Genomic DNA, 13264 nt, shown 5'->3' with positions numbered 1-13264 from the left:
CTTCCTGCAGTGCAAACCTTGCAGGGTTTACGTGACAATTATTGTTAGGTTCAGTAAACTACATTTATAGTGGCAGGTCTTAAATTTCAGTTATTTAAAGTGAAGTTGTCCTAACTTACCCCAATTTCAGATAACTAAACTGAACTTTTCAAAACTACGTTCAATCAGTTCAGATTACTTTTTAATTTGTGAGATAAATGTATCCAATTAAGTCAGTTAAACTCAAAAAATCCCATGCAACAAAGGCACTAAATATAATGAGTTGAATCAACAATTATAATTTTTTTTACAGTGTAGAGTTTTGTTAATGGTCTTTAATTTGTTCACCTGTGGTTTAGGTACAGAGCTGTAGCATCCTGGAGCAGAGTGCAGGGGGTAGGCATTCCTCTTTTCACTGCCATTGAGATTGTCTCCATCTGGGTCCTGTCCATTATCCTGGCTGTGCCAGAGGCAGTGGTCTTCAACATGCACCCCTTTACCTACAACAACCAAACCTTTCGCACATGCATGATCAAGCCTGAAACGAGTTTCACTAGGGTACGTTTTAACCAGATGAATGTCATCCTTTTGTTCTTTTTCCTCTGTTGTGCATAAACACTCCCACATTTGTTGACCTCAAGCAGGATTCTATGAAGGTTTTTCTGTGATCTTGTACAAACTCACAAAACTTTGATCCACTGAGCAACATTTTCTGTAAATCACAGACAAAACAGGGGGATAAGAGTAAAACCTTTTAGTTTTTTTGCAGTTGCCCAATGCAGACAATATCTGGAGATTTATTTCGCTTTGTTCAGCCCAAAGAAGTAAATTGATGGCAGAACATAAGCCCAATTACATGCTGATATATCTCCCTCAAGCAGAGCCATATGTGTGGATGAGAAACAGAGTTCATTCTCTCACATGAGCTCGTCTACCATTAATCACAGAATTCAGAAGACAATCCAATACAACACAAGTAATTAAATTATCATCGTATTGTATCCCGGTGTTTCTCAACTGGTTTTGCCCAGGACCCAGATTTTACACTGGAAGTGGTGACCTAACATAGTACCAAAATTGTTTACAGAGTGACTATTTGCACCCAGGTGTAAATAACACCTGCCACACAGCGCGGCTATTTGCTCCCCAATAGTCTATTGGAAACTTGTTCATGACAAACTTCATTGTCGCTTCAATTACATGGGGCATAACGTCAATGAGACTGTGCCTTTTCGACCCGTGTTCAGGGCTGGGGAGTAACGAAATACATGTAACAGGATTACTTATTTAAAATACAAAATATAAGTAACTGTATTCCACTACAGTTACAATTTAAATCATTGGTAATTAGAATACAGTTACATTCAAAAAGTATTTTGATTACTGAAGAGATTACTTTGCATTTTATTGTCATTTGTTTCATTTAATATTTAATCCTTTCAGATGGAAAACATTTATACAGTACATATGATGTGATCTAAAGTGCATTTGAGCAGTGGTGAAACACTTTCTTATGATGTGTTACATTCATACAAGCAGACAGAGAAGTAAGTTTGAAGTAAGTTTGGAGCAGAAGAAATAGAAATAATCCATGTGTAAATTGTCAGCTTTACGCTAAGCTAAAATGCTATTTCTAGCCATTTTACAAGCACATGTTACCAGGCATGATTATATTTCTTTATCAAGAAAATTCACGTTGGATCATAATTTCTTTTTTTCTAGTAAGACCTTTGATATTAGGGCAAAAATCATATTCTTGATAATAATGTTTGTATTGTTTTCTTGTAAAAATGTCTAAAAATATAAATTTGAATTATCTTGTTTTAGAAACAATACTGCATAAGATATTTAGGTTTTTCAGAGAATGTATTTTTAACATGTGTATTTTGTCTTGCTGTACTGGCAGAGTTTTTATAGTCAAAACAAGTGAAAAAATCTACCATTGCTGAAGAAGTAATCCAAAGTATTTAGAATACGTTACTGACCTTGAGTAATCTAACAGAATACGTTACAAATTACATTTTACAGCATGTATTCTGTAATCTGTAGTGGAATACATTTCAAAAGTAACCCTCCCAACCCTGCCGTGTTTGATTCCACGTTTGTCGCACTCTTTTTCCCATTCTGTTTCCTGTCTCAACATTTCTTTAAAACCACAAAAATACTATATTAATATTGTAGCAAGCATGTTTTTTCATTGATCTGATGCAATTAACAATAATTTTACTACAGTAATATGGTGTTTATATAGTAACCATGTTTAATTTTGTGGTTACTATGATTTTACAACAAACTACAATGGTGATACTGTGGTTACTGTAGTAAAATCATGGTTAATTTTTGTGAAGGAAGGTTAGGATTATGTTTAGGGGTAAGGCATGGTGTAGTGTGTCTGTGGAACTCTAATAAACACAATAAACATGTGATGCTTACAGTGATGCCACTATACTGTTAGTATTTAATTAGGGGTGCAAATAGTATTTCCCACTATTTGCACTGGGGTGTGAATAGCATCTACCTTTATTTGGCTAGCTTCTACCAAGAGACAGATTAATTAGTGCCAAAATACTCTAGAATTTTATTGGATGCAGCTTTTTGATAAAAGCTGAAGAAAGGGTTTGTTCTGATAAGCCTATTTATTTTGATATCCTGATATGCATGGTTTTTGGGACCAGACCTACCAACAAACATTGTATTCAACAACTTTGAGTACTGTTTTATATGTGTAACAGTAAAGTATACGGTAGTAACAGGCGCCCAGTTTATGATTAGGAGATTACACTTCAGATCACTGAGCAGCCATTCACATCATAATGTGCTCACTGTGAAAATAAAGAAAAATAAAATACTTTTACATTAAAACAAGATAGTTTGAAAGTAATTGTTGTGAAGATTCAGCCTTTAAGTTACCACTTATGTGTTTCATCTGCTCTCAGTTCTATGTAGAATGGAAAGACTGGTGGCTATTTGGCTTTTACTTCTGTGTGCCGCTGGCCTGCACAGCCATTTTCTACACCCTCATGACATGTGAAATGCTCAACCACAGAAACGGAAGCCTTCGGATTGCCCTCAGTGAACACCTCAAACAGGTGAAAATAAATAATTAAATACTAATTCTAAATACTAATGATTTCAGCTCTTTATCATAAAACATAATGAATCTCTAATGTTAATGAACGATTACAAGATTTTATAATATTCTTTTTAGCCTGTTTTGTTTGCGCTCTTGGGTAAAGTCTGTGAAATAATTGATTTTTAATGTCTTGACTGCTGTTCCTGTTTTTGTTCTGCAGCGACGTGAGGTGGCTAAGGCAGTCTTCTGTCTAGTGCTGATCTTTGCTCTTTGTTGGTTCCCCCTGCATCTCAGCAGACTCCTGAAGAAAATGGTTTACGTTCCAAATGATGAAAGACGTTGTGATCTTCTCAAGTGAGTGAGCAGTCTTTTTATTTGCAGAGTTCTGATTTATTTTATACCTTGCATACTTGTACTGCTTGAACATCAAGTATGTTAGGGAAACAGAATATTTTGTGACACAAAAGTTATAGTTTGTTCTCTAAATGTTTATATATGATAAAAAAAAAAATGCGTCAATTTTCAGCTTCCTGTTGATCATGGATTATTTTGGAATAAACTTGGCCACTGTCAACTCCTGCATCAATCCCATTATCCTCTACTTCGTCAGCAAGAAGTTCAAGAATTGCTTTAAGGTGAGCTTAGATGTGCTTGTTTCCCTTATTAATGTGCTATTACAAATAGACAAATACAGAACTTTTTAACTTAATGATCCTCATTATGGGTTCTCAAAATCTGACAATAGCTGCCACAAAACATTCTATCAACAAAATAGGGACTTGTGCTTTATTTATGGAGACAATATTTTAAATCATTCTGCCAGCTCAGAGAGAAGTTATGTTTCTCTGTTATGCTTGCCCTGATTGTCTTCATTGTGAGTCAGCATAGTTTGCAGACTCTGATGTCAAACCCTAAAGTGGGCCCCTTCCAGTAATGAGTTGAGGATGATCCCAAATAATGTAGCTGAATTCTCAGTGAGACAAAGCTAAAAATACAGTGGGGTCCAAAAGTTTAAGTCCACATAGAAAATCTTGGTTTCAAATTAATTTATATCGGAATAAACAAAGTTTATAATAGGATTTTGAAAAGAAATCTAACATAAATGTAAAATGAATATAAGATACATATTTTGGTCGCTTATCAAATAAGCACATTTGTGACATTCACCATGTTAGCTTTTTTGTAAAATTCAAACTTTTTAAGTCAACATTTCACTTTAATGGACTGCTTCCGCATTCTAAGTAGCTCAGGCGCGGCTCATGCGTTTCTGGTTACAGTGTTCAGGGCACCTACATGCAGAGGTTTATTAATGAGAAGGCAGATTATTTGTGCTTTTTAGGTCTGTCAGTTGATTAAAACAATAAATCATGTTTCTGCCATTTAACGTGATCTCAAATTTATAATTTGCTGAAAGTTGCTTCTAAATTTATTTTGTTCCTTTCCAAATGTAGCTATACACCCAGCTCCTGAAAAGTGCATCAAACATACTGTATATAACCTACAGCAGTCTGGCCGTATCATTAACGCATGTTTTATTCATTGATGGTATTTCATACCTGTTGAGCTTCAACGATAAATTCCACCATACAACGATTGCAAATGACTTTACTTTGGTTAAACGTCCTGATGGATTGATTTATAAAAACATTAGTCGATCTCTTACTTTGACCAGGCTTTAAAAATCACTTAGACCAGAATGAAGCAGTTTTAATGTCAAATTGGATAAATACATTAACTGCGCTAAAATATACAGTATTTAACAACACTACACATATTTAATACTTTTCATATGTTATAACTCATTGTCTTTGGCAGTTTTTCTACTTTTACATTTACATTTCAACATATATCGATATACTTATCACTGAAACAATGACACAAAATAGAGATTAAAACATGCATTTAATAAAAACAAGGTGATGTATGTGTTCATCAGGTCTCTCTCTCCTCCCTCACATGGAGCATTGCTGTGTTTGAAGCATGTAGTTGTTTCATTTAAAGAGCGCTGGTGCTGACACCCTTTACTAGTCTCCAACCTTCTGGCATGTGCGGTTCAATCTGATCTGTGGTTAAATGTCTGCTATAAACCTCCGTGTGAGGAGAAATGGTGAAACGCATTTGGAGTTTTTACCAGCCATACTTTCTCAGATCGGCTTGGGCTGAATTAAAGCTCTGAAAACTGTTCTTCCACTGAATTTTGAAGACGCTGTACATAGTAATGTTCAGAATATTTCTTCTCCTGCTCTGAAAATGTCAACCTAGTCTTATAGAAGGAACGTTAATATAATGACATTTTTGCAAACTGAGTTTTACGTGCCACTTTCTATGCTTTGCTGCAGTTTCCTGGTGAAATGAACACTAGAGACGCTAAAACAACTGTGCGTTTTGTTCACTTAAACACAAATCATGGCTACTGTGGCTGCGTAGGACTATATAAACACTTATTTTTCACTTTCTTATTACTCACATCCTGCTATGTATCAAAACACTTTTACTTTAACACATCATTTGAAAAACAATAAATTTTAATGCTTATATTACAGACCCACCTACATTTACACACTTATTTCAATGTGATTAACTTCCGCGGTAGCTTATCTGATAGAGTGTTGGACTTTGGACTCTGAAGACTGAGCCTCGAGGCCAGCCAAGCATGTAACGAAAGTGAAAGTGAAGCGAAAGTGTCATAGAAATGATGTGGTTGCTTCAGTAAATGTGCTTTTAATGTTAAATTTGCTTTTAAAACACTATCAGTTATCTTTAGGTTAAAGTTTTAGGTTGAGGAGGTATGTTTTACTCATTAAAACATTCATCTAATATTCACCTTAAAAACCTCATCTGATTACAACATCATTTCACTCGATTTTGGCACCCCCTACTGGACAATTCACTGGGAAACTGCAGCCAAACGTGTAATGAAGCATGTCATTTTGGTTTGCAAAAATCTTTCCATTGTCAACTTAATTTCATGAGATCAGGCTGGAAAATGTCCGTATGTTAAAATCTTCTTCCAAACATTAATTTTAAGTGGAGTTTCAGGAACTAGGCAACTACGGCACTTTGTAAACAATCTCAAAGCAGCAAGCCACTTTATTTCACAGCGGAAGTAGGTACGTCATGAGGCTCAGTGCAAGTAGTCCATTGTCATAACTGATAATAATTTGTTGTTGATCAAAGCTGCCTTAAATAAAACAAAAATCCAAATAAAGGCATTTTCTAGAAGCAAGTTCACTCAGACTTTTAAACACCACTGTACAAGCAAAAATGGACTGCACTCTCAAATTTCATGGCCTGAGGTGATTTGTAAATGAAGTTGTGTGGATCCAACAGAAATATTCAACATTGATTTCCTATGGTCCAAACTTATTGCTCTAGAGACTTAAAAATAGTGCTGCAGAGAAGTTGTTTCATTTAAACTCATTCACCTCTAATACAATATACGTAAACTACTTTAATATCAGTTCATTTTTCTTTGTTCCTTTGTTTTCTCTTTATTGTGTTACTGTATCAGTCCTGCCTGTGCTGCTGGTGTTACACCAAGAACCAGGTGTCCAGCTCTGGCCCCATGAATGGCACCAGTATTCAATACAAAAACCATGAGCCCTGCAACCTCAATACCAACAGAAGCCTCCGTAAAGACAGCGACTGATCAGTGAGCGTGGAGAACAGCCAGCCAGTCTACAATCATACTTAAAACACATTATCAAAAAAGACATCAGACAGCATCAAAATTTGAGGTGTATAACATTGTAACTTTTTGTATGACGGAAACTAGAGGCCTTTCGTACTCAGCACAGTTTGAGGCTGGTTTTATATATAGCCACAGACTAGACAATGGACCTGATATATTTAAAGTCTCCCGCAGACCCAGAGCAGCTGTTTCCATAGACTCTCAGTGTTGTTTTTCTGTATGAGAAGAGGTGGGAGTGAAGAGCAACAGCAACAGGATGCAGCTGAACCTAACAACCACAAATTAATCCTCATCAGGAGCTTGACGTGTTTTTCCTACGCAAACACTTCACCATGAAAGCGCTTTGGATCGTCACTGTCCGACGTGAAAGGAAGTTGCAGAAAGGAAGAGTGAAGTGGTGTGTGTCAATATGTTTTCTGTGGGCTCTTTTCTATGAGCTTTGCCAAAGAAATCCCCAGCATGTTGCTGATGATGCAGCCTATCCTTTAAATTCAGTGTCCGGTTTAATGTCCGTTTGTTATTGTAACTTTGGACACAGTTATAGCTTGATGCAAGACTATTATTAAGAGAAACAGGAACATGCAAGTAGTTTAGGTTGCCATCTCCCTCAAACTTTATTATTTGTTTAGTGAATAATATTGTGCACTGGATGTCACCTCTGTTATTTAGTGGGGAAGGGAAGATAATGAAGATATTTTTGTATCAGCCTTTGTGTTTGTATACCGCATTATGATTTATGTATAAACACTCACTGAGCACTTTATTAGGAACACTGTGGTCCTAATAAAGTTCCCGACATGGTCTTCTGCAGCTGCAGCCCATCCGCCTCAAGGTTCGACGAGTTGTGCATTCTGAGATGCTATTCTGCTCACTACAATTGTACAGAGTGGTTATCTGAGTTACCATAGCCTTTCTGTCAGCTCGAATCAGTCTGGCCATTCTCCATTGAGCTCTCTCATTAACAAGACATTTCCGTCTGCAGAACTGCCGCTCACTGGATGTTTTTTTGGTTTTGCACCATTGAGACTGTTGTGCTTGAAAATCCCAGTTTTTCCCCATTCTGATGGTTGATGTGAACATTAAACTGAACTCCTGACCCATATCTGCATGATTATGCAGTGCATTGCTGCAACACATTTGGTTGATTAGATAATTGCATAAATAAGTAGGTGTACATGTAGGTGTTCCTAATATAGTGCTCAGTGAGTGTATATAGATATGCATGGGAGGTGGCCTTATTGCTAATGCCTAGCCTTGTATAAAGTGTCTAAAATGAATCTATTAGCTCAGAATTTATTTAAAAATGTGCTTTACTGAAACACGATGAACTGAAACAGGAACATGTTCCAGTAAATCTGAAATTCACCAGCTGGATTCACTAATCATCACTTCCAGCAATGAGGCAAATGACATTTTGACCTCAGCGGAATTTAAGAGTAATTTCTAGGAAGGCATCCAATTGCAACAAATGTTGGGTCATAATGTGTTATACACACACATACACACAATGAGGTAAAAAAAGAACAAATAATAATTTCAGAATTCTAAGAAAAAGGGTAATCTGTAATCAAAACCAAAAACGCCCAAGAGAGATACAGTAAAAGTTCTTGCTTTATTTTGACACTGTGAATTTTAAGAGAACTCGAATGTTGTTAACATTGTATACATTACTTCAATATTCCTAATATTTAATGCTTTGGTAGTTGTAAACATTTTCATTTGCATCTGTATTTTGAAGATGAAATATTTGTTTTCTTATATCCAAAATATATGGAATTTTTCATTTTCTGCATAACGTAATTTGAAATTACTGGTGTGAATGAGATCTACAGGGCTCCTGTTAAATTAAAGGGCTAATTATTGTGAAGATGAATATGCTTGTGTCTTTGAAATAAAATAAAGAAAAGGTCATGTTTGTAGTGAGAACATGATATCACATATGTATTCATCTTCTCTGCCCCCATTGAGTGAGGAATATTGCACATTTATAAAAAATAAAAAAATGAATATTTAGATTTAAACGTATTATATCACTATAGAAACCAAACAGCTCTGTTTATATGCTATGCGTTACTGTGATTAACTATACATTATTTTACATATTATGATTTACTGTGGTTATAATACTGTATAACATTTCCTTTCATAGACTGTTATAGCATCAGTCCAATTTTTTTAGATAAGCTGCTAGTTATTTTTAAGAGCATTGGACCAGACTATTGATCCTACCACTTAAAGCAACGTTGTCTTATCTCAAAATGTAATGAGGTTCCAGTGTTCAAAGATAGGTGCCTTGTGATAGCTGTCTTTTTGTGGCTTGGGAAGATGTTCCAGTATGGGAGTGATTTGATACGCACTTTGACCCGTTAGGAAACACGGCCCCTCTGGGTCATCTGTGTCGAGCCAGAGGATGTGAACAATGCATACATAGGAGATTTTATGTCAACTGTGGTGCTTATGCCAAATCTGTTTGCAATGTCTGTTCAGTAAATGTTTATTTGAACAAAAATCTTCCATCAGTCTGATTGGTTTGGACAAATAAAGTGTGTTTTTTATTTACTTTTGTGGGTTTTTGTATGTCATTAAAGAAGTATATAATGGAAAATATTGCTTATACAAACATTTATTCTACTAGACAATAAATGATTGGTTGTCTGTTTTTAATACTTACTGGAAATCTATGAAAGTTAAATTTGGTTAATGCAGATTTGTTTGCTCAGAAATTAGTATTATGATTGCTTTTTTAAATTATAAAGTCATTGCGTTTCAGACTAAATGTAAATCTACAATATCCATCATCAAAAACAAGCATGGACTTAGTAATTTACCATACAAAATACCTTATTTTAACAAGCATGGACTTAATTTGAAAGTACAGAGACAAGTCTGTTTTTAGAGTTTTGCCAAACTATTTAAATGCTTTGCAGTCTGAAATGCATTAATGAAAATGTGTTGCTTTTCATCAGTGGTTTGAGATATTTTTTCTCATGCTTTAGACACTTTAAAAAAGATTCTGCCTTCAGGGAAAAGGAGGAATGGTTTTTAGGTCTGAAGAATTTGGTGGGAACCTCAGAGTTTGCCAGGGAGGAAGCAAATGAAGCAAACAGCAGAGACACACTTAGTAACCGAGGCAGTCCTTTATATCCATCCATCCATCTATGATTTTGGATTTTTTCTAATCTGAGTCCATTTAAAAACTGAAAATAAAACAACACTTTACATTAATGTGTAAATGTACACATTTTTTGATGAGATTATGAAGAGTTTCATTAATTATAACTAATAGTTCATTTACAAATCATTGATATGCACTTCTAACTCATAAAAAGGTGACTTTCATGCAATACCTGCCAAATAGTGAGGCATTTTACTTCACATGTTATAAATACTTAACCCTTATTCAACATTAGTAACCTATGAAAATGTGCCGTAATGTAAAGTAGACAGCTGTGAAGCATTTATTATGAAGTTGCCAACATTAGAAACCTGTACATAAAAGTATCTAACTATGATGTTGGTTTTTTCTAATCTGACTACATTTAAATACTGAAAATCAGTAGCGGTTCTAGCTTGTATGGCGCCCTGGGCGAAACCCGCTTCAACACGCCCCCAAAGTTGTTGACCTTTCTGTGTGGATGCCTCGTGCAGCACCCCCCCCCCCCACACACACACACACACACACACACGCACACACACAAGATGCCGCCCTGGACAACTGCCCATGTCGCCCATGCCTAAATCTGCCACTGCTGAAAATAAGGCAACAATTTTACATTAATGTTCCCTTTATTAAGCAATTATAAAGGGTTTCATTAATGATGACAAATAATTAATTTGCAAATCATTGATATGCAGTTATAACAAAATGCATACAAAGTTGACTTTCATGTGATACCTGCCAAATAGTAAGCCATTTTACTTCACATGTTATAAATACTTAATAATCCTTATTCAACATTAGTAACCTGTGGAAGTGTACCGTAATGTAACAGCTGGACAGCTGTGAAGCATTTGTTAAGGAGTTGCAAACATTAGAGACCTGTACATTTGCACTTTTTTGCAGAGGACTTTAGGTAACTAGGACTAGGTAAGTTGGGACACCACTCGGAATAGTACCATTCTTTTGACATCAATGTGACAAGGAAAGTGATAATACAAGTGAGTCAAGACATTATAGTAAGTAATATAAACACAAGGCAGACTGTAGCAAAATGACATAATCCCTCCTTTTAATCACACTATAATAATCTGTTTTTGCTGCATTGTGACATAAATCATGAATTAGAGCATTTTAGGATTTTGATTAAAATAAGTATGAATAAGTGTATTTATTAAGCATTTATAACATGTAATTAAATGCTCATGTTAAAATGCTCACTATTTGGCATGTATTGGATGAATGTCACACTTTTTAAGCATATTGTTATAACTGCATATAAATGATTTATAATACATTTGTAAATGACTTATTATTAATTTTAAAAAAAACATTATAAATCCTTAACAAATGTAAATTGTTACAGAAAATATATTACCTTGAGGGTTATACCTCAACGCGAAGCTGATCACCCAGTCAGGGTTTATTTTACGATACTGACTCCCACTTATTACATCGCTGCATAAATAAATAAATACATGGACATACTGATTTAGAAATACAGATATGTTCAAATAAAATGGCAATGGCAATATTGAATTGAGTCGAAGTTATTTTATTAGTTTACTTGAAGAGACCATGGAGAGACAAAACCACAACACACCTTTGTTGAATGCCCAGATCAGCAGTCAGTTACGCAGTGCTGACATGGACAACAGTCATTATTTTGAAATATTTCACTGCTGAAATCCCTGATTGACCAATCAGAATCAGGTATTCCAGAGAGCCATGTAATAAGAACACTACACTCATAACACAAATCTGAACATAGGAACTCATAGCTTAGCTGTCACAATCACCTTTCTAACCAAACAAATTCACTACATTTACTTTTGTTCAGGCTTCAGTTCAAGTCTTTTAGCACTATATATTCCGAAGAAACAGCACTTTTGCTTTTCAGATTGCAAGGCCAAGCTCTCCCTAGAACATCAAACTTAGATAAGCTCTGGCTGTATGTTTCTCTCACAAAATCTGTTCTGTCATGGATTAGATTAATAACACATTTATGATATTACACAACACCACTGAAATTTGACATAAAAAGACAAGAAAGAGAAGGAATTTGGATCAAACCAGGGAATAATTGGTCTTGACTGTGAGATATTGCAGTGTTTGCTTCACCTTTCTGTCCATTAGAACACACTATTTTTGAACATGAGGTACCCATATCTGTCATGCTAGAAATAAATAAAAAATAAATAAATAAATAAACATACAGAACATGAGCATACAGAAATATCTGCAATGAGTTACAAGAACACAGATATCCAGGAAGTAATAAGTTATTCAGCAAAACTCCTTGCAATGATTGTTTTCTTGTTCTTTTTTTCAAAAGAGTGCATAGTATTGCACATGTTATTATATTGGAGTAATAAATGTAACCCTTGTGCGACATTCTGGACATTTTTGTCTTTTTCATTTTGTTTTTTGATCATTTTGGCTGTGACTCAACGGCATAAATTTTGCCAAAGGTGTGTATTTTGGGGGAAATTTTGATATTTCAACCTCAGTTCCTAAAATACATCTATAATACACTGTACACAAAATAGTTACACTTAGGAACTTCAGGACAAAAATGTCCCCATTGAAACCCATTAAAAGTGCGATATCTGATCCCAGTGCCATTAAAGCATAAAATCATGAATTCTATGATATTATGCTTTCATTCCGGAGCCCTGGTTTCTATATATATATATATATATATATATATATATATATATATATATATATATATATATATATATATATATTCCACCAGATGGCACCATTTTTCTCATGTTTGGCCTATGGAGAAAATACATGCTTTTTTCCTATTTTCTGTTTGTTGTATTATAGAGCACTGCAGGCCAATTGAATAAATGATGCAGCTAAAATTGTGTAGGTGTGTTGGTATGGATGTCAGAGTGTGTTTTGTATGTGTGTTTGAGAAATATGTGTGTGTAAAAAACAACTGTGGCATTATATAAACAAACTGGCATTTAAAGGGTTAAAATCCTGAAAATTAATGTATATTTGGTAGTTATGATCAGGACTGATGTTGGTTAAAAAATGTACTTATTGAAAGTGGAATATAATATTAATATATAATATTATTATAGCAGTTTTTTTACGTGGATATTTTTGTCCTCGAAGGGCCTCTGAGTAACTTTTTTTTTATTGATGCACAAGGGTTAATTGATTACCAATGAGTAGATTAGATTGAATCATTTGTGCACTCAAAAATGTTTGTCACAACTCTTTGGCCAGATGTTTGAGATGAATAAATAATCAAACGTACATTTACTCAATTTTCTGTCCTGAGGGTATCCATCTGGCATGACACCAATTCATGAAGATCATAATTCAGACATGTACAAAGACATAA

At 34.9% G+C, this 13264-nt stretch overlaps 1 protein-coding gene across 3 annotated transcripts in view; it reads left to right on the top strand.

Annotated features, from left to right (window-relative positions):
- The window catches only part of LOC127443913 (endothelin receptor type B-like), a 31650-nt gene extending 22347 nt beyond the window's left edge, over positions 1 to 9303 (top strand). For all 3 annotated transcript variants that reach the window (XM_051702960.1, XM_051702959.1, XM_051702962.1), the window contains exons 4-8: positions 339 to 537; positions 2916 to 3068; positions 3273 to 3406; positions 3579 to 3687; positions 6564 to 9303. In XM_051702960.1, coding sequence (XP_051558920.1) covers positions 339 to 537; positions 2916 to 3068; positions 3273 to 3406; positions 3579 to 3687; positions 6564 to 6701 — 733 coding nt within the window. In that variant the 3' untranslated portion in view covers positions 6702 to 9303. The remainder of the gene's footprint in view (positions 1 to 338; positions 538 to 2915; positions 3069 to 3272; positions 3407 to 3578; positions 3688 to 6563) is intronic.
- Positions 9304 to 13264: the final 3961 nt, after the last annotated feature.

The sequence above is a fragment of the Myxocyprinus asiaticus genome, chromosome 7, assembly GCF_019703515.2.
Source record: "Myxocyprinus asiaticus isolate MX2 ecotype Aquarium Trade chromosome 7, UBuf_Myxa_2, whole genome shotgun sequence".
NCBI lineage: Eukaryota > Metazoa > Chordata > Actinopteri > Cypriniformes > Catostomidae > Myxocyprinus > Myxocyprinus asiaticus.
This window is presented reverse-complemented; position numbering and strand designations above follow the sequence as displayed.